The sequence below is a fragment of the Polypterus senegalus genome, chromosome 6 (assembly GCF_016835505.1).
Source record: "Polypterus senegalus isolate Bchr_013 chromosome 6, ASM1683550v1, whole genome shotgun sequence".
Classification (NCBI taxonomy): domain Eukaryota; kingdom Metazoa; phylum Chordata; class Cladistia; order Polypteriformes; family Polypteridae; genus Polypterus; species Polypterus senegalus.
The window spans coordinates 192952037-192977916 of record NC_053159.1 but is presented as its reverse complement, the minus strand read 5'-3'; the positions used below and the strand labels follow the sequence as shown (position 1 = coordinate 192977916).

The window sequence follows — 25880 nt, the reverse complement described above, 5'->3', positions numbered from 1 at the left end:
GACCCCCTTTACAATGTCGTGTTTTCTCAATCCCACGAGTGGACTCGGCACTTTTCACTTTCTCATACGGAAAAGGAATACGAATCGTGAAAAACTACGACCTCGAGATTTTGATGATTCCTGACACTTGAGACCATCCGGAGTCCAAAAATAGCCAATTTTGAAATGAAGTCTGTCTGTCTGTCTGTCTGTCTGTGCGACTCTCATCACATCACGTTGAACACCCCTGGAGCTGCTCAATGACATTTTATACATCAGATTTAGATCAAAAATAAAGGAATCCCATCAACTTTGGGCACTTTAACTAAATACGTTCACAAACAAACTGCTTAACATTACAGATACAGTGGGCACAGAAAAGAGCCCCCCCCTTGAAATGTCCCCCTTTCTTTTATTTTACACCCTAAATGTAAACACACACTCTTAAGATTTCTTCCCAGCTTTACTTCCTCAATGCCACCTCAGACATCAAGTGAAAGACATCACAGCTTCAGTTCAGAAGAATTATAAAAAATCAAAAACAAGACACACTGAGATTAATAAAAGGATGAACCCCCTAAACTCAGTCAGGTGTCAGTGCCCACCATTTCCATTGCAGTTACTGGTTTCCTCCCACCTGTGCTCATTTGTATTGAGTGGGATTAGTGAAGATCTTCCTGGTCCATTCATTCCCTCCCTTGGTAGAGCGACTGACAGCAAACACCTGAACACCAGAAGATCTCAGGGATAGAGTTGTGGACAGACATGAGGCAGGAGATGGAGACCAAAACATCTCAAAGGCTTTATAATCCCAAGGAGCTCAGTAAAGTCCATCATGAAGAAGTGTTTGGTACTACTAGGACCCTCCAAACAGGATCGAAGAGCAAGGAGGAAACTGGGAAGAGAAGCTACCATGAGGCCAATGGCCACTGTGAAGGAGTTACAGGACTTGATGGCACAGAGTGGTCATTGATGGTGTGCAGGTGACAACAATTTGACAAGCGCTCCACCATTGTGGCTTGTTCAGGAGGGTCGCACTTCTCAAGAAAGGCCACATGAACGCTTGTTTGAGTTTTGCCACCTTGAAGATTCTGGTGCCAAGTGGAAAAAAATCTTCTGGCCAGAGGAGACCAAAATCAAACTATTAGGCCTCAACACCAAACGGCCCACCAATGCAGCTCACCATCCACAACACACCATACATACAGTAAAGCATGGAGGGGGCCGCATCCTGTCCTGGGGCTCTCGTTAGGGGAGAAGGAAAAATGGATGGGGCAAAATACCATCAAATTCTGGAGGAAAACCTGCTACCCTCTACCAGAAAGTTGAAGATGGGCAGAACGTTCACCTTTCAACACGCCGACGAGCCGACGCACACAGCAGAACTGAGCACACGGTGACTGAAGGAGAACAAAGTGAACGTCCTGGTGTGGCCAGTGAGAGACCAGAGCTAAATCAGTGGAGAGATCTGAAGATGGCAGACCACCAACATCACCATCAATGTGACCGAACTTGAACAGTCAAACTGTGAAGACGAGTGGGGGGCACATATTGAGGGGGCTCAGTCTAGATGGGCAAAGCTGATAGAGAAAGGCTGGCATTAAAACAAAAGGTGGGACAATAAAATGACATTGACATTGGGGGGGTGAGCCTTTAATAATCTCAGTGGCTCGTTTTTGATTTTTTTTTTTTATTCTTCTGAACTGTAGCTGTGATTTCTTTCACTTGAAGAAGCGGGAAGAAATATTAGTTTGGGTTTTTATTTAAGGGTGTAAAGCAAAAAAAAATGGGAATATTTCAAAGGGGGGGACTCTTATCTGTACCCACTGTTGGTGATTCAAATTTTGTACGGATATTTGTAATGATAAAAAGCAAACAGATATGAAATTTGAGAAAAATTATTCAACCGGAAGTCGTATTTTATTTAAACAACCATCTGAACTTGTTGAATCGTCTATACTAAGAAAAGGCAAAGCCCTCACTCACTCGTCACTCGTCACTCATCACTAATTCTCCAACTTCCCGTGTCGGTAGAAGGCTGACATTTGGCAGCTCATTCCTTACAGCTTACTTACAAAAGTTAAGCAGGTTTCATTTTGAAATTCAACGCGTAACGGTCATAACTGAATCCTACTTATGTATTTATATACCGGCCATAGCCAGCAGCTCGGTCGCCATGTGAGGCGGAGTCACGTCACCCATCACCACGCCTCCCACGTAATTAAGTGCCTGCCCATATAAGGCCGTCCGTCAGCAGCTATCCAATAGACACGCTGCCGCTAAATATTCGCAGGCAAATCAAAAAGTTAATCCCGGGAATGCCTGTTAAACATCTTCGATTCACGAGTAGCGATTTGGGTGGCGAGATGTCTATCGAGGTGATCACTGTAATATTTATTTGTCATTCAAATGTATTATCAGGCATAGTTTAGGCACCTATTATGACCGTTTGGAGGCGTTTCTCATGCCTAAGATGAATACGATATTCGTGAGATTCAAGTTTAGTGAGACGCAGACGCAGGGTATAAACAAGACTTTTGATTACTTTGTAACGGAGTTAAAATTGCTGATGAAGGACTGTGCTTATGCAGACGAAGATGAGATGGTCAGGGATAGACTAGTGTTTGGCGCAAACTCGGCGAAAGTGCGAGAGAAACTTTTAAGTGCCGGGTGTGAGCTAACATTAAATAAAGTCGTGGACATCGCGAGATCGCACGAGAAAGCACAAGCACAGCTGAGGACCTTCAATACGTGTACTCTGAGCGGCTCACATGAACTGACTTTACAGGACTGGGAAAGGTAAACCCGTACATGCAAGTGTGTGACGTCTCAGATAAAGAGGAAGACGAGCTGCTTATTGAGGCAGTAAGAGAGGAAGAACCCTCTGACGCTGAACAAGCCTTTGTAGACACATCAATAGGAGAGCACGGTGTGAAGCTTAAGTTTAAATTACGTTCATAATACGCTGCTGCTAAATATTCGCAGGCCAATCCACAACTTAATAGGCCTGTTAAATATCTTAGATTCACGAGTAGCGATTTGGGTGGTGAACACTTCGCTGAATTAAAACTTTTATCTTTACAACGGCTGACAAACACGGAATGTAACTTGAACACAACACGTCCTCCAAATACGAACCTGACTGAAAGAAAGAATGACAATCAAATCCTTGATGACAGCAACACTCACGGCAGTGACAAAACAATGACATTGACAATCGGGTTACGTTATTTTTAAAATGTTTCCTTTTCTTTTTCATAACTTCTTTAACACACGACTTCTCCGCTGCGAAGTGCGGCTATTCTGCTAGTGGAAATATAAATGTGTACATGATATTACTAATACTGTATTCAATAACTATTATTAACTTTATTTTCATTTGTGCATCACCACTTTAACAATAGCGTGTAAACATTGTAAGCCACTAGGAGGCCTACTGCCCCCCTAACTCCTGGCATAGACAGGCAGGACGCCCCACCACCCGCGCTTATTTACAGTCGAAGTGCACAAACCACCAGCGCCACACCAGCGCCACACCAGTGCACAGTCCATCCTCCTCCACTCCTCTTCCTCCCGACTCTGGCTCCCCTGGAGTGAGGCGGCTCCTCTTATTCCGGTCTCAGGAGTCTTCCAGGTGGCTCATCGCTATTACCTGAAATCACTTCCAGGCCTGGTGGCCCCCCAACTCCCAACATGCCCTGCGGTAATCCGAGGTGTCACAGCCGGCCACGAGACCTGCCCTCTAGTGTCCCTGGGGAGGTATTGCCTCATCAATGTCCCCTCCCCTGGTCCTTCCACTTTGTTGGCTGCCCATCACGACACGTCAAGTAAATATATAAAGATGGACTGGGAACAACAATAAGGTGCTACGTCTCCATCCTGTTCCTGGTGATATGTGACATTTTATGATATTTTTATTTGAATGTTACCCATAGCAACAATTATTATCTAATACTAACACTCTTTCTGTGTTTTTAGGTGAACTCGCTTTATTCTGCACGTAATCTCAGTACTGCATATGCAATCATCAAACAAATTCCACGGGAAGATCTCATTTTTTGAGTATAAATCGAGATAAACGACTGTGTATCGATATTATGATGAGAAACAAAGAGATCAGATATTTGAGAAACATCGCCCACTGGACGCAGCTCTGATGACCTTTGCCTCCATCTCAGTTTACGAGGAGGTCGAGGGGCACAACTCCCGATTTTTCTAAACGTCTCTCTGATGCCCTCAAAGTCTCAACGTTGCAAATACATTCAATTATTTGGACTTTTACCTGGTGGCTGGCGTCTGGTCTAAGGTGTCAAGGGGACGACAGCGCCCCCTATCTGTCACAACGTTCAAGGTGCAACTGATGCCATTGATGAAATCCAGTAAATCGCCGAGCCAACTGCGCTGCCCGCAGGCACAGAGGGGTAAACGGACGGTGAGGCTGCGGTTCTGCCAGGGCTGCCAGTGCTCGTGATGTGGCTGCTCAACGAATGTACGCCACTGACTGATCAGCTCCGAGCTGCGGAGTTCAATGAATGTACGTCGCCGAATCTCCTCGCCCGCTGCGTGCTGGCAAATTGCACTGGAAACTGACTGCCGCCGATTTAAGGGTTAAGTGCATGTAATTTGAGTTTTGTTTGTGAACGAGTTCGGCGCCAACGTACAGTAAACGAGTGAGTAGCAGCGGCTGAGCCGTCCTCGCTCGCTCTTCGTATAATATTTGAGTTCATATGAACAGTTACGTTAGGTAACTCGTGTCTTGGAGTCAACCAGTAATTAGCTTGGTACGTATTTTAGTCCATTATTTTTTTTTACCGCAGTATAGTACGTGATGTGATAAACGAGTGTGAGGATTAAAACATCTTTTCCTGCTCCCTCCGAGCGTCTCTGCTCAGCAGCTGGGGACTTGAAGACGAGAGGCCGCCTCACACCACAGCGCGTCGAAATGAAAAGCCAAGAGAGGAGCTCAGACTTTGACAAACTGGACGTTATGGTTTGGTTTTATTTCAATTGAAACTTTATTTAAACTTCTGCACTTCAAGACTCACCAGTGGCCCTTTGAGGTCAAGTTAAATGCACTTTCTGTGTTTAAAGACTACGTGCACCTCAGTTTGGATTATTTAACGGATTTCTTTTTTTATTGCGATGCTCACACTAATAGAAAACATCGGATTATTTTCCAATTCAAATGTTTCACTGGTTGTTCTTTTAATTTGAGTATTCATTGTAATCATGTCAAGGCAGAGACGTCAGGGTGACATTCACAGGTGGACCGACGTGAGCAGATGAGCCAAGATGGGCACTGGAGCCCAGAACAGGATGTGCAACCACAGGTCACGGGCATCAACATGGTCAGGCATGAAATAATCGGGGAAAAAAAATGGAACTACCAAAATAATCATTATAGGGTGGTCCAGATCTAAGTATGCAATGTATATTACGCTAGAACTTATTAAGTAAGTGTATTACATAGAGAAGTCACAAAAAACTCTTCTTGTTGCCAATAGATGGCAGCACCTGCCCTGCATTTCAAAATGGCGGGGAGACGGCTGTCAGTCGAACAGCGGGTGCGATGTGTTCGCCTTTTCATAATTAGATCGGGACCACCCTGTAGTTGCAGCCCGATTGTCATTCAGTCCTCATTCATTGATGTTATTTGTGCTTTGTGTTTGTTATGCGTGTGCGGAGCAAGTGAGGCTCTGTTGTTATAGTTGTTATATAAGTAGTGTTTCACTTTGTGGATTTGTTGGAGGGATGTATAAATATAGAAATATAGAAATATAGAAATATATAAGTAGTAGACATTAAGGCCGTTACAATAACAGTAGTGCATGAACATTAGTAGGAACAGTCGCTATTAAATGGCAAGGGACCTTGTGTGTGGCTGTAATAAGCGTCACTGGATTGTGTGCTGCCTTTCATTTTCTATCACAGTAATACTGGTTTGTATTTCCGTAAAATGCCTGTAGTTTTGTCGGACAGTAATACAGTGGAACCGAAGTCATTTCCCCCATAGGATTGTATGTAAATACAATTAATCCGTTCCAGGCTGTACGAACTGTATGTAAATGTATATTTTTTTAAGATTTTAAGCACAAATATAGCTAATTATACCATTGAATGCACAGTGTAATAGTAAACTAAATGTAAAAACATTGTATAACACTAAGAAAACCTTGAACAACAGAGAAAACTAACACTGTAAGAGTTCGCGCTATAGCCTTACGACCCGCTCGCTAAAGACACCTTTTTTAATGAGTTTTAAGCACAGGGAAAAAAATGAACATTTGAAAAATCTGAAATGTAATAAACAACCAAGAAAAGTAACATTGCAACAATGCACGCGCGCCTGTGTGTCTGTCTGTCTGTCTGTCTGGCGCGTGTCCGTCTCACACGTGTCCGTCCATCCATCTGTCCGTCTGTCTGTCGCGCACCTGTGTGTGTGTGTCTGTCTGTCCGTCTGCACAGGCAGAGACTGAACGCGTGCCGTGTGGCCCCCCAGATGCGCACTTCACCTGAACACACACACGGGTTTTATTAAAGAGGATTTTGTTTTTTGTTTTTTTTTACGTCGGGCATTTATATTATTGTTTTTGTCAAGGTGCTTCATTTAATATATTTCTACACTTTTTTTTTTTTTTTAACATATCTTTAAAAGTCGATTGGAGAACAGGGACAATAATATTTGTCAGAGGTACGGCTTGGTGCAGGTAGGCTTCTCAGTAACTCATCCAGGCGACAGGTCCTGGTAGTGCGGCTGCCAGCTGGGTACGGGGTCAGCCATTACAGTGACAGCGAGAGGAAAACTAAAATCCAACTAATCCCAAAAGCACCGAGCTCCTCACAAAGAAACACTCACCAACTGCCAAGGGCATTCAAATGAACCGCAAGGGCCTGCCGCTTGTCCCTGCCTTTAAAGGGCGGTCCCTGGCGGTGACGGGCAGGTGGCTCCGCCTCTCGGGGAACCACCCACAAAACACAAGGAATGTAACCGAGGCAGCCGTCCAGAGACAAACACAAGAACAATAAAGAGAATCAAAACGGAACAAAGACAAACAGCACAAGACACGGGTGCGAACTCCAAGAGGCCACGAGCCACGCAGTTACTGAGCAGAGGAAACGCAAGTCTGTTAGTGAAGTGAGGAGCAAAACCAGTAACACCAGTGAGGACGGGCCTCCCAATAATGGTGAGTGAAGACCACCTCAGCAGCCTTAAGCAGGACCACCCAAGTGCAGCTTCACTTTCTGCGAGTCTTTGGCTTTTATTTATTTTTATGCACTTTTTCTGTTTTGGAAAGATAAACGATTTGAATTAGCGGGTGGCGATTGTATTGGTTGTCAAGTCAGTTTAGTGCTCACTTTACGTGTTAACTCGGACCACGATGACGAGAGAACTGCATGTCGGGGGGCCTCAGCGGTTAAAGGTGTGGGGGGGTCAGGGCAAGAAAGACCACCAAGTGTAACAGAGAGCAGGAGGAGATGGAGGAACGAGACGAGGAGAAGTAGAGAGAACAAAAGAAAGGGGGCCGAAAGTCTCCCTAGAGTGGCGTGCCCAGCAGGGTCACACCCGCGCCACTACAGTGAGGACCAGCGGGGGACCAAATGGAGGTGGCAGGCCTGGGGTCCGAGTTCGGGCACACAGTCAATTTGGCTAATGGCGAGCGGAGGGCAGGAGACGTGAGGGCATCAAGGGGGAGCTGTGGGTACGACGAGATCACTTAGTGACATCAGCAGCCAGGCGGCTCAGCAGTTCACTCAAACGTCATTGCTTTCCACTTCTGATTGTCAGCAGGGCTGTGGAGTCGGATTTAAGGCGCCACTTACTCGGCTGCTCGCTTTGCAATTCAACTCAAAGTATGTTTGTAGTGTTGACTGAAAGCACCAAACGTACAAAACACACGAGGCGCTTCATCACCGCTGCCAGCGGGACGCATCAGGTGACCTCAGTCAAGTTCGGGTTTACACACACGGAGTGACGTCACACGTTGGATACGACTTATAAAATTATAAAAGAAGCTGCGTGTTCAGCAGTCGAATCAAATCAGCACACGAGAAATCACAAACAAACTCACAACCTTCCAGTTTACGCTCAGTCCAAGTCGGCGCAGTTTTACAGACTCGCACTCCAGTAACCCAATAACTGGGCACGACTGCCACCCTCTGCTGTTCTGCACGTTTCAACAAATCGGCGTCTTTATGGCACAATCCGCACCTGCACTACAGGACGCCCTCTTGTTAAGTCTCTGACACATCAAATAGTTATTTCTCAGATATTCAGAGTGATCGGCGATACTGAAGTCGTGTATTATTGTCAGCATCCTGCCATCTTCTTAAAGGCCCAGACAGCTGAGCGACTAAACATCTCACCGCACGTGGAACCGCGTCTCCGACAAATTCGATTTGACTCAATGGACAAAACGGAGTTACGCCGTATTGTACTGCGCCGATGGAGACGTCGAGCTTCACCCACAGGCCGACAGAACGCCGCTCTGGGAAAGGACTGGGAGGGTCCGAGCCCCCCAACTCACCTCAAGTGCGCTTCACTTCTTCATTAATGGGGCTTCTTTACCGCCCTGCCTGATGACCTCCCCGCTCTTTGTCTTTGCGCACTTTAGATGCTTGTGTTTAAATACGCACGTCTGCACAATTCTGGGCCTCACACTCCTCACCTGCCAGGTCCATCCACTACTACCTTAGATCACGTAGAGCTTCTATCTACTCAATCCGCGGGGGAAACGTGTTTTGAGGAACACAAGCCCACTAAACTACATCAATAGGCATGAAAGGCAATATATAGATAAGTCATCAATACGCACCATAAGGTGATAGACAGATAGATAGATATGAAAGGCACTATATAGTATATAATAGATAGATAGAGATAGATAGATAGAGTGAAAGGCACTATATAATAGATAGATTGATAGATAATAGACAGCTCTGTGTAAATTTCAGTATATTTCACTTTCTATTGCAGTTTTGTTTAATGGACATTAACATCGTAAAAATAACAACAAGAAAAGCGCTAAGGCGATACAAAGCGCCGGCTCTCCGCGGTCTTCTCCACATTGCGTGCCGCTGGTTTTCTTTTCCCGAGTTCTTTAGCTGTTGTTACTCTTGTATGCAAATAATTAATGTCTTTATTTAATTGACTTTTTTAACTGTTTATATACTTTGTTAACGGATTGCACGCATCAGCTATGTATTTTAATAGCGATGCAATAAAAAAAAAGATACGGATGGCCGTTCGCGCGCTGACTGAACCGAACACCAGCAGCGGCGGCGGCGGAGCGGAGCAGCTCACCGGACGGACTCGCGGTGCTCGACTCGGTTTTACTGCCGGCTGTGCAGTCATCTAGCCTAGCCTGGACTGGACTGGACTGGCACGGCGTAGCGGCAACGTCGTCACCTCCAGAAAAGCAGCCCGTCCGCCCCTCTACCTCCATCCCTCCCTTCGGGGGACGGCCGTCCCCAAGTCCTCCACACAGCTCATCCATCATAATGCAAGAGTAACGCGCGGCCACAAAGGCTGCCTACCGGATACAAGTAGAGCACGGCGCCGACCAGCAGCAGCAGGAACGTGACGGCGAAGATCACGAAGTCCAGCATCGTGCCGTGCAGCGGAGTCTTCGGCGGCAACAGCAGCACCACGTCTTCACTTCCGTGTTCGACTAGCCGGCCTTAACGCGTCAGCAGCTCTGCAGGCAGCGCTGTCGATGGCCGAGCCGAACCTCGGTGTTGGCGCGCTCCCAATAACGTGTGCGCGCGCGCGCGCGCCGTCAGGGAGGTGACCAGGAATCCAACGGCCACTCAAATGAAGCTTCAGTAGACCTCTGCTGAGATTGGAGAACCTGGCAGAAGGATGACCACCTCAGCAGCACTCCATCAATCAGGTGTTTATGGCAGAGATGGAGGCCACCTGTGAGTAAAAGACAAACACGGCAGCCCAGTTGGGCTCTGAGAGCGGAGGAAAAAGACAGAAATGGAAGTCTTTGGGCAGACCTCCGAGGACAATGTCTAGTGAAGAGCAGGTGACACTCATCTCTAGGCAAACACCATCCCTATGATGAAGCACAATGGTGACAACACCACATAATGGGGGTGCAGGGAACAGAATGGGGGAGACCACTCAGAAATGAGGGGAGGATGAATGCAGCCAGATGCAGAGAGGGTCTTGAAGAAAACCTCCACCAAAACTCAGACTGGAGGGACAGCTCAATGACCCCTAGCAGACAGCCAAGACAACACAGGAGTGGCTTAGGGACAAGTCTGTGAGTGTCCTCGAGGGGCCCAGACTTAACTGGCCCATAGAACGTGTGTGGACAGACCCTGAAGATGGCCGCTCACAGACGCTTCTCATCCAATCTAATGGAGCTGGAGAGGATCTGCCAGGACCAACTGGCCAAATCCAGGGGTGCAAAGCTTGTAGAGACTCACTGGGAAGACCTGAAGCTGCCAGAGGGGCTTCAACAAAGTGCCGAGTGAGGGGGCTGAATACGTACGTGAAGGAGAGATTTCAGTTTTTCATTTTTTAATAAATTTCTCACAACACACATTGTCACTTTTGTCAGTTTGAGTCACTGAGTGCAGACTGATGGCCCAAAATGGCAAACACCTCCACTGAGAAGGACATCTACAACACAGAAAGCGACGGGGTCCGACTGCTGTCCGAGTCCACCTCACATCGTGCTCTTCACTGCATTTACGTTGTTATGTGTGTGGATGGGGCACCAAGAGAGACTCCAGGGGTCTCATTTATAAAATTGTGCATGGATTTGAATGTGAAATAGGAAGACGTCAAAAAAACTGGAAAAATGCGTACAGCTAAAAAAAAATCCGACTTGTACAGCTTGGTGTGCACACATTTGTGTCTGATTTTATATATCGTCGAGTAAATGTGCGTACGGGAACGCCCCGCAAACTCCACCCCAGAACAACCATATATGGACTATGCTAATCAGCCTCATGCATATGAGATCAGGATGCTGCAGAGCTTCATTGGCTGGTAGGGCAGCCCTCCCACCTGACACCTCAAGACCTCGCCACCTGCGTTTAAGGAGTCCTGGGGTCCTTATTGTGCCTTCCCCGTGTGCTCCGAGTGGGTAGCCGCTGTCACCTGACACTTGGAATGACCCGATTGCTGTAACACAGGCCACTTCAAAGGCTGCGGGTTCAGCCAGTCACCTTCTCAACAAGCCGGCCATCGTCACCTGAAAGTAAATGAATCACAGGCTGACCGGGACCATCGTGCCACAATGTTTGTCAGCCTCATGTTGGCATCACAGATGACTTGTGTGTTATGGAGTTTCACTGATAACAGTCTGCCAAAGCAGCGTCCTTCTCACTCGGTGCCCTTTACTGCAGTGAGTGCCGATTGCTGTGATTACATTAGAAGAAGTGGGCACTGCTGTGGATTTCCTTTTCACGTTGGCATGTATGATCAAACCGTGTAGCGCCGTGTTACTCGGTTCATGGCTTCCAATACAGCAGGCACAACGGAGCAGAGACACTTCTGACCTGTTGCCCAGTTCTCTCTAGTAAGGTGCCTAGAGCCAGAATGCCAACCTTCATATGAACAGGTGTGCCCTGATTTTGGGCAGTCTGTGTTTCTAATGCCAGCTTAGCACAAAGTTCTAAGAAAGCAGCTCTTGAAAGTCCAAATCGGCTCCTACAGTAAGCCAGTCATCTTCATGGGCACAACAATCCCAGCGCCCCCTAAATGCCCGCTCCTTTCATTTCTGACCATTGGCATGGTATTCAAGCAGTGCCATGTCTGCCATCTTGTGTCAGGCCATGAGATTTGGAGCTTTCTGTACGCAGCGAGTGATTCACGTCTGTGTTTGTACGGGACAACAGGGAGCCGCCATCAACTGACAAAAGAACACATCGGGGAACCAAAATGGAGTCTGTGTGTCACGTTTGTCCCTTCTGAGGCGTCACACATTTGTCACATTCTAATAGCGGCTCGGTGACATGAATTATTATTATGCGCGGGAGTCGTCATTTCGCTGGTGTGGCCACATTGCTCACTTCATCCAGGGGGTCCCCCCAGTTTCTCAGAAATGTTGAGCACAGATGGCTCGGGGGGTCGCCGTAAACGTACACGCGTTCCCCTCCAGTTCTCGTATAAATCTCAACTTTTGCGCGGGGAGATCCATACACACATTACAAGCCTCTCTTTGTGCGTCCCCAAATTAATGTGACCCCCCCCGGTCACAGCTGAAGTTCAGTTCAGGTGGTGACATCAAACATCTCCAGGACTCCCACTGGACTTCCTCCAGTTTGCTCCTCCCACAGACCCCCCCTTTTCTGGCCACACACCTCAGCCCAGTGCCACAATGGTGACTTATATATCTGGCTGTCACCTTCAAACCAGACTGTCCAGTTCTTGCCCAGGGGGCAGTGTGTGTTGTGTGTTGTGTGTTGCCCCCCTGCAGTGCGGCTGACTGTTAAGAGAAAGTTCAAATAACATTTGGCCAGTCGTGCCAGCAGCCCCCTTGAACCCACCATGCCACCCTTTTTAGTTTTCTTATTGTTTTCTCACAGAAGTAGTCGGCTTTGATGACCCAGGTGGGTTTTGGGAGGGCACACGGTGTTGCCCACCTTTCTTTAAACAGAGCACGCTGACCCAGAGCTCAGACAGGGGGTCTTTAATAAAGGCAGCACACATTTGCTGACATCCACTTTACGGGGACTCGGCTCCTGCTCATTCACTCTTTGTGACACAGGGTCCGATTACGCCTCCCACCATCACAGAGTGACCGCCGATGAGGCCTGCCACTTTCCACTACTGGATCTCCATCATCTCCTCGGTCCAGGCTGGGCGGGGAGGCAGTCGTCCCTTTTAGTTTCTACGACACGGATTACAGCACAGATGGTCCGCTAACTAACACAGAGCCCACCCAAGCCTGTCGCCGTCCACCTCAGGCTTGTATCTCGGCTTTGTCTTCCGCTGATGGATTGTCCTCTGCGTCCAGTGCAAACATAAACCCTGTCAGGGAGAAGAAGAAGAGGGACAAGCAGCTTCAGTGGACAGCCAGACCTCCGCAAGGCACCAACCGCCAGCCCCAATGCCGGGTGGTCTCACCTTCCGTGTAGTCCAGCTCTGGCCTGCTAGACAGGAAAACCCAAGCCAGGCCCACCAAGAGTGCCACGACCAGGTTGACGACAATCCAGGGCTGGAGGATCTGCTGCTCCGAACCGGGCAGCCTGAGTGAGAGACGGACACAGGACAATTAGTAGTGCAGGGGAGCCCGAGACCCTCGAGCCGGGCCACATCCCGCCACTCTCTGCTCACCACAAAGTGCTGCCGTTGACCCCCTGTGTCCCGTAAAGGTTGATCCGGTCACTGGTCATCTGCTGGCTGAGCGACAGAACGAGGGCCGCAAAGTACACTGAGGAGATGACAGGGAGAGTGTGAGAGGGAGTCCTTGGTGGGCACAACATTGCAGAGTAAGCTGGTCCCAGCGGGCACAATCCTTTTTGTTAAGCAGAAGCAGGTTACTCACAGAAGGATGCCAATGCGGTCGGGTCCAGCGTCATGAATCCCCGCAGAGCCACAGAAGCCTTTGCCAGGTTCACTCTAGAAGGACAGTCACATGTGGTCACTCATCTGGACTGACCCTTCCTCACAGACCCCCCCACCCCCCATACCTGTCAAAAGCAGACACGGTGCTGATGGCCAGAAGCAGGTAGAGTAGAGACTGGGATGGGTATGCCAGCGTCTTGTACTGCACCAGGAGGTTGTCCAGAGTGCCCAGTTGGCTCCCCGCCAGCACATACACCACAACGATATTCCAGACAGCAAAGCCCGCCAGGATGCCATGGCAGAAGAGCCCCATCATTCTGGAAAACATGCTTGCCATTTACCACCCTTGTTTCTGGAGAGGCAGACACCCGCACTGAATCCCAGGAATGCCAATGTCACCCACCTGAAACCACGGTGCACATTCAGCGCCACGTCTCTGGTGGTCCACAGGGACCTCACCTCCATGAAGTCATCGACTTTCTCTGGGACTTTGCTTAGCTCGGAGCGGTCAGCTGCCTGGAAGCGCCCTGCAGGTTGGAGACGGTGTTATTAGTGCCAGTGTGCCCGCCCCACTCCCTAAGCCTTTCACCCGACGTCAGGTGGCGTACTCACGATTTCTCTCCACGAAGACCTTCCCAACGGGCTGGCTGCTCCCCAGTGGTGCGGCAAAGAGGGCCAGCGGGGGGTTCGGCTGCTGCACATCGGTGACAATGTCGTCCTCCTCCACGCCGAGCTCATTAGCATACTGGAGGTCAGCTGGCCGAGTCTTCCTAAGGAAAGGAAATTAAACCTGAGTGACCAGCGCGTCGAGGGCCCCCACAAGTACTCGCATGTACAGGATGGAGTGTGTGCCAGCACTCACTTGCCCTTCTTCTTCGGCTTGCGGGGGACGTCATCTTCACTTGGCAGTTTGTCGCTGGTGCCGTTCTGCAGGTCCTCCTGAAGTGGCACGTCTGCTGCGCTGGTCTGCATAAAGGACGTCTCGGAGTCTGAAAGGGGGGACCATCGCAATGAGCTTTACATCCAGTCAGATCTCTCGAGGTCAGGTGACCTGCCCCTGGCACCTGCAGATGTGGGGACCCCAAGACCTGCCACCAACACGCTGCTTCTGGTAAATGACAATCGTGTGCAATCTAAAAAATCAGGAGCATGCAGACTCCGAGTGGGCAGGCGATCAGGTCACACGTGCCAGGGGCAAAGTTCAGCTGTGAGAGAGAGTGACCGTCCAGTCCAGATGAGGCTGCACTAGGAGTTGGGGGTGCACATGGGGGGTTTGGGCATCTGCAAGACCCAGAGAGCGTCACGACATGGACCCTGAAGGACAGCTGGTCATCGATCACCACCCTAAGGCTGTGCGCTGACAAGAGCCGAGCTGAACAGAGGGGGGCCGGAGGAGACACGCAGAGATCCCCGCCGAGACCGTGGGGTCTTTGGGAGGTCCGACAGGTACGGCTGGACATCATCAGCGCAGCACTGATGAGACAAACCAGGAGACGTGACGATGAGAGGACCAGGACCCATCCTTAGGGTACCCCCTGTGCTTGCCTGGTGCACACCTGCCAGCTCTCCATGCCAGGACACGCGGCGGGCTCTGGACTCAAACCACCTGAGGAGCAGTCCAAGTGATGCCAAGGTCACAGAGGGTGACCGTGTCGAAGGCCGAGGACAGATGACACGTTGACGATGACATCAGAATGAGTTCAGCACAGCGTGTGGGTGACGGTGCCACATCATAGTGAACACCGTGAATGGGCCGATCGTTGGCGTGTGATGTGAATGAGGCAGAGTGCCTGGCACAGTGGGGTATTTGGTTTGAGGGAGCCCCCCCTTTGCTGAGGTCACATGACCTCGTATTTCGGTGCCACGCTGGCTCACCTGGGGTCTGCTGGGCTTTCTTCTTCTTTCGTCTCCTGTGCTGCGGCGCGTCCTGTGGCTCTGGGGTCAGAGGCTCTCTGCTCTCCGAGTGCCGCCGCTCGACAGGTGACACCATGTCCTCTGCAGTGTCACAAAGAGAGAGCGAGAGACGTTAACAGCACATAGTGCGAGTCTGGGACCCCCCACACCAGACGGACCACCGTACCTATCCCATTGGACGCCTTGCTTTTCTTCTTTTTGGGTTTGCTGAATGGCACCTCATCTATCAAACAAACACAAGCACACACAAGTCAGTTCTCTATATAGCGCCTTTCATGGCCGGCACTGGGGGGCTCAGACACGTAGACCATCAGTTCATGTACACTCACCTCCGGGGTGGTCCTGGCTTAAAACGAGAAGGAAAAAGAAAAAAGGATTAGTAGGGCCACCCCAGCTCCAGACTCTGTGCCCCGCTTGCCCCTCTCGGAGTTGGCACAGCACTCACCTTGGCATTGGCGGGAGGGCACGTGGAAGGCGCTGTAAAGAAATAAAAAGGCAGTCAGTCACCCGAGTGGGAATAAAGTGAGCCAACGGCAAGGCAGAGGCATCGTGTGCCACCTGAACTCTCTGCCATCAGACGGCACAGGCACGAGCTCTCAAGGAGAAGCCACAAGTGCCTGCCAGCTCGGCGAACTGCACTCACCGCCTGCTTCCTGCCCATTGCCCTGGGAGCTGTGTGCCCACAATGGCCGACCGTCTCAGAGTCATTTAATCCTGAGCTAAATCCGGCGCAAGGAGCTTAAGAAGGAGGACGACAGCAGGCGGCCCCCTCTGCGCTACCCCGGGTGGGCTCGCATTGGCGCTTGGACACTTGTGCCATTATAGTGGACCTCTAACTGACAAACATTCTGTCCTTTCCTAGTTAAGTTGGGGGTCTTTTCACACCTTCGATGGGGGGTGTCAGGTTATGAATCTACTGGGAGCTTTGGGACCGAAGCCCGCTTCTACTTTGTCATTTTTAGGTTTCCTGTCCGTCGTGTCCACCATTTAGTGCGGGTGAGGCGGCTCACTCTGTGCTCTGGTTACTGTGCCCGCCTTCGTGTGTCTCGGGGGTCATGAACCTTGTCCAGTTACCGCCACCCATTGTCCCCTACTCTGCCAGGTTCCTGTCATGAGGGCAGCCCAGATGTTCCTTTTCCTTGTCACCTCCTCCCCGGTGACACCAAGGTGGTCACAGGCCAGTTCCTGGGTGTGCCTGCCCCGAGGTCTCCCCCTGGTTGGCATTGCCTGACGCACCGCCACAGTGATGCCCTCACCACCTCAACGGGCCCCTTTGGATGCGGAGGAGCGGCGGATGACTTGCTGAATGTCTCACGTGATCAGCACGGCAAGTAACAAGTCGCGCGTCGCCCGATGTGGCGGAGTTCGAGTAGCGTTTCTTCTTCACAAATGTACTCAAGTAAAAGTAAAAAGTACGGGGCAGTGAAGCTACGTGTAGAAGTAAATGTGACTCGTTACTACCCACCTGTGCTTTTAACTGAGACCACTCCAGGTCTGTGGCACCCCCATCAGAGCGTCCGTGTCACCCGGTGCTCCTCTTTGAAGTGACGGGGACGGCTCAGGCAGCAGGCCAAGCAAATGTCACCCTTCTGATGTGATTCTGTTCTGTGCAGACGGAGCTGCTGAAACGGGCATCTTCTCCAAAGGTGGGCAAATCGTCGGGCCAGGAATTGGGAGAGAAGACCGAGGAGCAGCGACTGACCGCAGACCGACATGAGCTTCCTGGATGGGGTGGCCCAGTGTGCCATTTATGTCACGAGTGGCACATCCGCTCAACGAGAACAAAACTGTCACGACATAACTGGTGTAGACATGCCAATGATTTCACTCGCTGCTGGTACACATTTTAGTGGCATCCTGGAGCGCCGTCACGGATTAATTGGCTCATCTCTTTTAATTTTCTTATTCTGCATTCGGAAAAATCCAAACTTACGATGAATTCCTGCCAAATGTTTAAAAACTTCACTCGCCGTTGTCTTTGTCCCAATCATTCCTTGTGTGTTCATGTGGAGTTCACTCGCCTAAATTTCATCAACACAAGGACAACAGTGACCAGTGGGGACGACACGAGGGGCAAACGACACTGAAAGACATCACCATGGTGACAGAGACCAAGAGAGACCAACAATGTGCCCAAGTCACCAATACCATCTAGAAATAGAGTGAAATAAAATGTCTGTCTGTCCGTCTGTCTGTCTGGCTCTCCGTCCGTCTGGCCGTCTGTCTGTCTGTCTGTCTGTCTGACCAAACAGTTGCTGTCGAGGTCCACACAGACAGGACAGAGTTCTTTGCAAACCAAAATTCATCCCCAGTGCCTTTCACTTTCCCTTTCCCGGTGTATCGAGTCTGCACACCAGCGCCACCTGCTGGCTCAGAGCAAGTCAAACATCAGAACAGCCCGAAGCCAAACTAGAAGCACTCTGGACGGCCCACCTTGAACTGAGAGACTTGATGGCTACAAACCCAAAACGGAGTTACCACAATTCTGGAATCCAATCAGAGCCAAAAAGAAGAAATTCTTGACTCACGAGAGCAGAGACCTCGATGGAGAGGCAGTGTGGACGATGGGTGGACAGCTGGCAATAACCACAGGGTCACCATTTAAAAAAAAAAGAAAGAAAAGACACCTTGGCTTCCTTTCCTTAACTTGTTCTACAAATGATACCCGTGCAAGAGCGGGTACTTGGGCTGGTACCAAATATGAAGTGGATTATCGGGGAGTAGCGAGACGGGGGGGCCAATCAGACATCACGTACAAAGTTCGAGTGCCTTCTTCACCCACCTGCCCTTCTCGTCCTCCTCTGCTTTTTCATTTCTCACCCGTCAATCAAAACTGCAAACCAATCAACCGAGCAGGAATCCAAACAGCACACTGGATAATAAGAAACGGGGATACCAGCCTGACGAGCGGCACTCGCCTCTGCACCCCAACAGGAATATGTGTGGGGGGGGCAGAAACTGGGACATAAAGTAGGGGTCCAGTGAAAAACAGAAGGCCATCAGCTCTTCACAGTGGGACCCCACTGGGCACCGCAGAGATGCTCTGCCCCTTTAGGTGCCCTTAAAGCCCAGAGAGGTAATCAGGTGGGGTGCAGATCTGCAGTTTTCAGAACTGTAACCACTCATTTCAAGACACAAATACCCACCACCAGTTCAGGTCTGGTACTTCAGCCCCTCTTCCAGTTACAACACACAATACCAGTCCACCAATTCAATCTTACTCACCAGTGAAACCAAACTTACTGGCCCTACGGTGACATTCGATCAAACAGGGAAGAGTCCTGAGGCTTTGGAGAACATCTTGTATCACCCCAGACCCAAAGGTATCACGTCCTAGTGAGCTGAATGACTTCTGGCCTGTCGCTCTGAAGTCACATGTGATGAAGACCATGGAGTGGCTGCTGCTTCACCACCTGAGGCCACAGGTCCACCACGCCCTCGACCCTCTGCAGTTCACATACCAGGAGAAGGTGGGAGCGGAGGATGCCATCATCTACACGCTACACCGATCCCTCTCCCACCTGGACAGAGGCAGTGGTGCTGTAAGAATTATGTGTCTGGACTTCTCTAGCACCTTCAACACCATCCAACCTCTGCTCCTTAGGGACAAGCTGACAGAGATGGCAGTAGACTCATACCTGGTGGCATCGGTGGATCGTGGACTATCTTACAGACAGACCTCAGTATGTGCGTCTCGGGAACTGCAGGTCTGACATTGTGGTCAGCAGCACAGCAGACTGGACTTTCTCTGGTCCTGTTCAGCCAACATACTTCAGACTTCCAATACAACTCAGAGTCCTGCCACGTGTAAAAGTTCACTGACGACACTGCTATGGTGGGCTGCATCAGGAGTGGGCAGGAGGAGGAGTACAGGAACCTAATCAAGGACTTTGTGAAATGGTGCGACTCAAACCACCAACACCTGAACACCAGCAAGACCAAGGAGCTGGTGGTGGATTTTAGGAGGACCAGGCACCTCATGGACCCCGTGATCATCAGAGGTGACTGTGCAGACCTATAAATACCTGGGAGTGCAGCTGGATGATAAACTGGACTGGACTGCCAATACTGATGATCTGTGTAAGAGAGGACAGAGACAACTATACTTCATTAGAAGGCTGGTGTCCTTCAACATCTGAAATAAGATGCTGCAGATGTTCTATCAGACGGTTGTGGCGAGCGCCCTCTTCTACGCGCTGGTGTGCTGGGGAGGCAGCATAAAGAAGAGGGATACCTCACAACTGGACAAACTGGTGAGGAAGGCAGGCTCTATTGTAGGCACAGAGCTGGACAGTTTGACATCCGTGGCAGAGCGACGGGCGTTGAGCAGACTCAGTCAATCATGGAGAATCCACTGAACAGGATCATCTCCAGACAGAGGAGCAGCTTCAGAGACAGACTGACTGAGGAGACCCCACACTATGTGACTCAGGGGGTAAACGTTAACATTATATAAAGTTATTGTCTGTTATATTTTTATTGTTATCACTCTTTAATTTAATATTGTATTTATCAGTATGCTGCTGCTGGAGTGTGTCAATGTCCCCTTGAGATTAATAAAGTATCTATCTGTCTATCTATCTATCTATTATATAGTGCCTTTCACTCTATCTATCTATCTAAAGGAGTCTGCCATAAAGAGAGGGGCACACGTGTGCCCTCTCTAGATTTTCATATTCACTCGCACACCCCTTGTGCTCCCATGGACTGTTAAATACGTCGTCACCTCCACAGAATAAACGTCCCACTATTCTTGTTCTAATGGTACAGGTGGTGAACCAGCCCTTGGGAGGCTGCAGGGGTCTGTGGTATCAGGATGTCCTCCTGGCATTGCAAGTAATCTTTGCTTCCATTTGAGAGGCTGGCATCATCCCAACTGACTTGAAAACAGGACTCGTCGTCCCTACCTGGAAAGGGAAGGGTGATCAACTGGGTTGGGGCGACTACAGGGGGATACCACTGCCCTCAATGCCAGGTAAGGTCCTCGCTAGGGTCGTCCTCAGTAGGATCCGTGATCACCTGCTCACCTACCAGCGACCGGAGCAGACTGGTTTTACATCTAAGAAGGCGACCATCGACCACATCCTGGCACTGATGGTTCTCATGGAGCACAAACGTGAATATCGGTGGAGTTTCTTTGCAGCCTTTGTCGATTTTCATAAAGTGTTTGACTTGGTTGATGGAGCCGCTCTGTGGGACGTCCTGAGGGTTCATGGGATCCCCTCAAGGTGGCTGGGTATCATGGCCAGCCTGTCCACTGGTACTGTGAGTCCTGGGCAGAGTGGAGGCAGGACCTCTGTGTTGTTCCCAGTTGATTCTGGAGTTCACCAGTGATGTGTTCTGCTCCTACTCTGTGCAATGCTGGCATGGACTGGGTGGTGGGCAAGGTCATGGGGTCCAGCAGCTGTGTGCCATCTGTTGGTGAAGAAAGATTCACAGATCTTGATGAGGCTGTGATCTTCGTGGAGTCAATGGAGGCTCTGATCGAGGCGCTCAAGAGACTGAGTGAGGGGTCCGAGGGTCTGGGTTTGTGAGGGTCCTGATAAAAACCAAAGAGCCAGGCCTTTAATGACCTCTTGGGCACGGCCATCAGCAGCGTGTCTGTTTGCAGAGAGAGTGTCACCTCGTCATCGAGAGGTTTACTTACCTCATCGGTGACATTCATGTGACTCTGGTGACTCTTCCTATGAAGTCAGTAGTCAGATCGGGACAGCAATGGGGGGTTCATGAGGTCACGGAGGGGTGTGTGGCGCGCCTGATATCAGCACAAAGGCAAAGGTCCAAGTCTTTAGCGTGCTGTTTGTGAGACATGGACACTCTCCAGTGACCTGAGACGAAGACTGGACTCCTTCATGTGCGTCTCTTCAGAGGGTCCTTGGGTCCCGCTGGTTTGACTTTGTGTTGCTCATGGAGTCCCGAATGAGGCACATGACCTGCACTGTGAGGGAGCGTCAGTTACGGCACAAAGGCCATGTGGCGCCATTACCCGAGGATGATCCAGCTCATAGGACCCTCATTGTTGGGGACCCAAGTGGCTGGACCAGGCCAAGGGGTCGCCCACATAACATCTGGCTGTGGCAGATAGAGGGTGGGACTGGGCCGCGTGTCTGCCTGGGGGGTTGCCAACCGGGATCCCGAGTTGTTTCCTCGTGTCGTGGGTGTGCCAACGTGCTGTACCAGTGCAGGCTCCCCAACTTGACTTGCTGACTAAATCATAACCCTTAAGTTTAGACGATGAAAGAGCAGGCCCGGCTGCTGCATGGCACAAAGCGGCCACCGTGAGCGCCTTAAATCGCTAATCAAGATGAAAACAACGACAATTTGGTGTTGATAAGACAAAGGGTCAATAACTGCAGGAAAGATACGTGTTCTGTCAGCCACCATAGCTAAAGCCCTCCATTTATTTCAAGCCGTCATGGAAGCTCCTGGAGCAGAAGCTGGCGGCGGAAAGGCGCTACATATCGAACACGGCTGGCGATCAAGCCGCTCGTTAATCGACTCACCGTCGCCCCCTACTGATTTTCAAATGGCAGTGAATCGCGAGCACAGCGCGCACGGTGACGGGCTGGCAGCAAACTTGTGATAATTTAAAATCCAAAATGCGAGATGTTAAAACGGAACACAAACTCGTCGCTTTTCGGTCATCCGCCCATCCCATTTCGGTGCACAACGTGGACGAGGCGCCGATCTTCACAGAAATTCAAACGACGAAAATGTGTGGCACCACGGGGGGAGCACGAGGTCCTGTCTGTCATTTTTAAGCTAATCTTTGTCACGTAGCGCTAGCATTAGGTTAGAACTTTGGCATCCTACTTCTTTTCCCAGAGTCAATCGATTTACTAAAAGTGATCGCCTGGCGTGTTTCATGGCGTTATGCTAAACAACGACGGACTTCTACCCTCCCATCTCACACTCACCCCTGCCCAGCGCCCATGGCGGCTTTAACCTTACTCAGCAGACCCCCGTTTACGGCCCTTACCCGCGGCTGCTCAGCTCCCGGCTCCATGGCTCGTCTTCGCTTTTTCTTCTTTTTATGTTTATTTTTTCTTCTTGTTTTTCTCTCAAGCGATTCACCGATGGAAGCGTTTCACAGTTGCTAAGCAACGACGCTACGCGCTAAGAAACACATCCGGGTTCTCGCTGAGGCGTTGAACGTGGGCCGTTAGCTTGAATGTAAATCTCGTGTGACATTCCAGAACGGAGTCAATGAGCTCCTAACGTTACTTTTTGGAGGTTGGCCTCTATTGTTTCAGAAAGGCGCAGCTGACAAGCCTCGTGCCAACCGATTTACTCGACGTTCACGCCTGATCATCGTGCAGGGGCTGTAAAGCCGTACAGTTTGGACCAGATGTGGATCCGTAGAAAAGGTTTTATTGGCGCGTTTTGTCTCTGCGCATGCGCGCTACTCGTGGATTGTCCGCCTCTGCGGGGTGGAGACTGGCTGTTGGCGTCCCGGGGGTCTTAACAAGCAGATTTGTGGATGACGTGGAAAGGAAGCTGAGCAGAATAATAAAAGATTCGGAAGAGGAGGAATACCCAATGGTGTCCCGCGTTGTGCATTTGAAATGCCATGTTTGATAATACGAATTACAAAAGCGTTTGGTCAATTCCCGACAGGTCCTGTATGAGGAACAGGGTCACAGAAATGCCATTTAAAGGTTTTATGCCGTTAAATTAGAATCTGCAAGTTGAAACGGGATTAGAAGCGAGTCCGAGGGGCGGCAGTTGGTCTGCGAACCGAATGTGGAGGGCCCAGCGAAGAGCGGATTGGGAGTGGGTGGGCTGAAAGAGGACACGAAGAATAAAAGGAATATTGAGAAGAAATGTGCCCACTGCCCCAGGGCAGTTTACGTGGGCATAAATCAGAGTGGTCCAGAAATGCAGCATCTTTGGGGTGGAATTGCCATCGTAGTTAAAATCTGTACAAATATTTCAACAAAAATGAAAATAAAAAAATATAATTTGGTCATACGCAGTTTCTGTTCTTGTAGAATCCATCCATTATCCAACCCGCTATATCCTAACTACAGGGTCACGGGGGTCTGCTGGAGCCAATCCCAGTCAGCACAGGGCACAAGGCAGACAAAGTGCCATCTGGTTATTATATAGCGCCTTTCCTATTCAGCTGTGCCATTCATTTTTGTTTATCCATCTGTGTGTTTTTTGTGTCTTTCATATTTATTAAAGTAGCGCATTTTATATCTGTCTCTCTCTGTTATATCACACCTTCTGTAGTATTAGTAGTGTGGAGAAACACTTCAGTCCTGTTACCTGTCAGTATCCATCTACTTAAACTTCCTTCATTCTTTCCTCCTCCTCTTCCTCCTCAGGACCCCCTCTAACACTGCGGTGCACCCAGGACTCCAGATGAGGCCTCACCAATGTGTTATAAAGCTGAGCAGAACCTCCTGGGACACGTCAAGGCGCTATATAACCTGACAGCCTTCTTAATGGCTATAGATATGATCAACTACTAGTGGGTTCTATTATATAGTGCCTTGCACTCTGTCTATCTGTGACTTGTACTCCTCGCGTCAAGGCGCTATATAAGCAGACAGACCCTGAGTCAGTGTAGTGGCTCTGCTCTGGTCCTCCTCTAGTGCTGCTTTATCTTTTCTTGTAACGTGAGGACCACAGCAGCACACAGCACTGCAGGTGAGGCGTCACTCGAGTGTTACAAAGCCGAAGCGAGACCTCCATTGAAGGGTGCCCACGTGTGTGTGTGTGTGTGTGTGTAATCTAACATCCTATTAGCTTTCTTGATCTAATCAGACCCTGTGACTCCCAAGTTCTTCCCAGAAGGTGGACTTTCCAGGCTTAGACCTCCCATTGTGTATTTAGATGTCACGTTTTTATTTCCTACTAGCAGACCTGGCGCGCTTTGCTGCACGTTTAACCGGCAAGTTTCGGCAGCGGATCGGGGTTTTTCCAATCTCGAAATCCTGTCTTCTTTAGATTCGTTCAATCGCCTGGTTTTGGCAGCCAAGCGCTTTTTCCCCCCCCAACCTAGAAGACCTCTCTTGAGATCCGTTTAATGGCCGCGTTGATTGCACGTCTTCCAAGGTAGTTTCAATACCCATTTATGAGTGACTACGTACCGCGTGTACTAAACAGTAAATCAGTAAAGGAGAGAGAAGTAAACACTAAAAGAGCGCAAGACCGCGTCAGCTCGGAGCGAAATGACGTGAATGGGAGGGCAGATGATCACGTGACTCCCCACCCGCCTTAACTCTCCGTCCCTCCACCAACAGAGTCTCTCGGATCCCAACTCTCCTTTATATACGTATATAGATTTGTAATCCTTTACTTTCAGTTCCATTAGATTTCACCTGCCCCCCCCCCCAAATGTGTCCACTCCGGTGTGTCGTCCAGTTCCCTTTGTCACGTTTCGGCCATCTTTGTCTGTCGTCTTTCTGTTTGTTCTTCTCTTCTCAGATGATTGTCGTGTATTACAAAGAGCAGTAGCCCCAGTGCTGCCCCCTGCTGGTCGCCACAGTTAACATCACCTCATTAAAGTTTTGAACCCCTGAAGACTCAGAAGCTTTTAGACTGGTGGGGTCCATAACATATAATTATCCTCTGCCCCCAATACCTGTGGCTAACTGACACCCTGCACCCCCTTCATGTGCCAGGTTAGTTGGCCTGTCGCTGCTACTGTGGGCTCCAGGCGCCATCTTTTAGCTGAACATCTCCAGTGGAGCTCCGTCGTTTTGGAGGGTCTGCTCCTTTGGGCATGTTAAGTGATGCCAGCTGCCCCCAGTGGCTTGTTTGGTGCATTTATTTCAGTTTTAAAAATTTTTCTCTCCAGCCGTAGGGGGCGCTCAGTTCAGTGACATGTTGGTTTTAGCACATTGAAACTCGATGGCCAGTCATTTCAGTGTCACCTTTGGGTTACTTCAAAATGTGTGCTGTGTTGAGGGGTAACTGGGACTGACTGGCTTCTAGAAGGGGGGAGGGACCACCCTTGCACCCCACCAGAATGAGCTCCTTAAAGTAGCAGAAATACCAGCATGGTTAAAAAGCAGCCAGCTCAATCCTCATCGAGCCTGGGCATTGTGCCAGCCTCATAGGTGGCAGAAAGACGACCCTGGTGGCTGTCCAGCTGAATGATGCACCCACTCAAAGAGGTGACCCTCTCATGCCACTGACCACTTGTCAGTCAAGGCTACGAAATGGAGAGGGGTGGGGGTCAATCATACTATAAACATTTTCCATTGACACACACAAGGTGTGCCCACTAATTTGACTGGCACCTCTAAACTCCTCCCATATCAGTGAGCCACCACAAGAATGAATGAGTCTTGTTATGCCAGGCAGTGCCCACAGGCCATAAGCTAAAACCATTTCTCCGTCACTCAACTCCTGTCCTGGCCAACAGCTGTGCCACCCTGCAGGCAGCCCTGGCCTTCAATGACTGTGACAGAGTGATGTGGTGACCACCCGACTGACCCGAGTCCCTCTG

At 49.8% G+C, this 25880-nt stretch overlaps 2 protein-coding genes across 2 annotated transcripts in view; both read right to left on the bottom strand.

The window, feature by feature from the left end:
• The window catches only part of LOC120531945 (cytochrome P450 20A1), a 37004-nt gene extending 27290 nt beyond the window's left edge, over positions 1–9714 (bottom strand). The window contains exon 1 of the mRNA XM_039757827.1: positions 9514–9714. Within this exon, the coding sequence (XP_039613761.1) occupies positions 9514–9585 (72 nt within the window). The 5' untranslated portion in view covers positions 9586–9714. The remainder of the gene's footprint in view (positions 1–9513) is intronic.
• A 2897-nt stretch (positions 9715–12611) lies between these two features.
• tmem237b (transmembrane protein 237b) lies at positions 12612–22762 on the bottom strand. Its single transcript, XM_039757826.1, has 13 exons — positions 22398–22762; positions 15864–15895; positions 15748–15764; positions 15585–15641; positions 15380–15499; positions 14367–14493; positions 14117–14274; positions 13908–14031; positions 13630–13821; positions 13485–13558; positions 13274–13370; positions 13064–13185; positions 12612–12967 (listed from the first exon to the last, which is right to left on the bottom strand). Exons 1-13 carry the CDS (start codon positions 22422–22424, stop codon positions 12900–12902), a joined length of 1215 nt encoding a protein of 404 aa, XP_039613760.1. The 5' UTR covers positions 22425–22762; the 3' UTR covers positions 12612–12899.
• Between the last annotated feature and the right edge of the window lie 3118 nt (positions 22763–25880).

What these genes read in the sequence shown, in the direction of transcription:
- tmem237b (XM_039757826.1), bottom strand. Translation starts at nt 22,424, where the DNA reads ATGGAGCCGGGAGCTGAGCAGCCGCGG. An exon ending in GAAAGCCCAGCAGACCCCAG is followed by an intron (nt 14,494 to 15,379) that starts GTGAGCCAGCGT and finishes CCCCCCTTTCAG; the next exon opens with ACTCCGAGACGTCCTTTATG. An exon ending in ACCGTGTCTGCTTTTGACAG is followed by an intron (nt 13,559 to 13,629) that starts GTATGGGGGGTG and finishes CTGTCCTTCTAG; the next exon opens with AGTGAACCTGGCAAAGGCTT.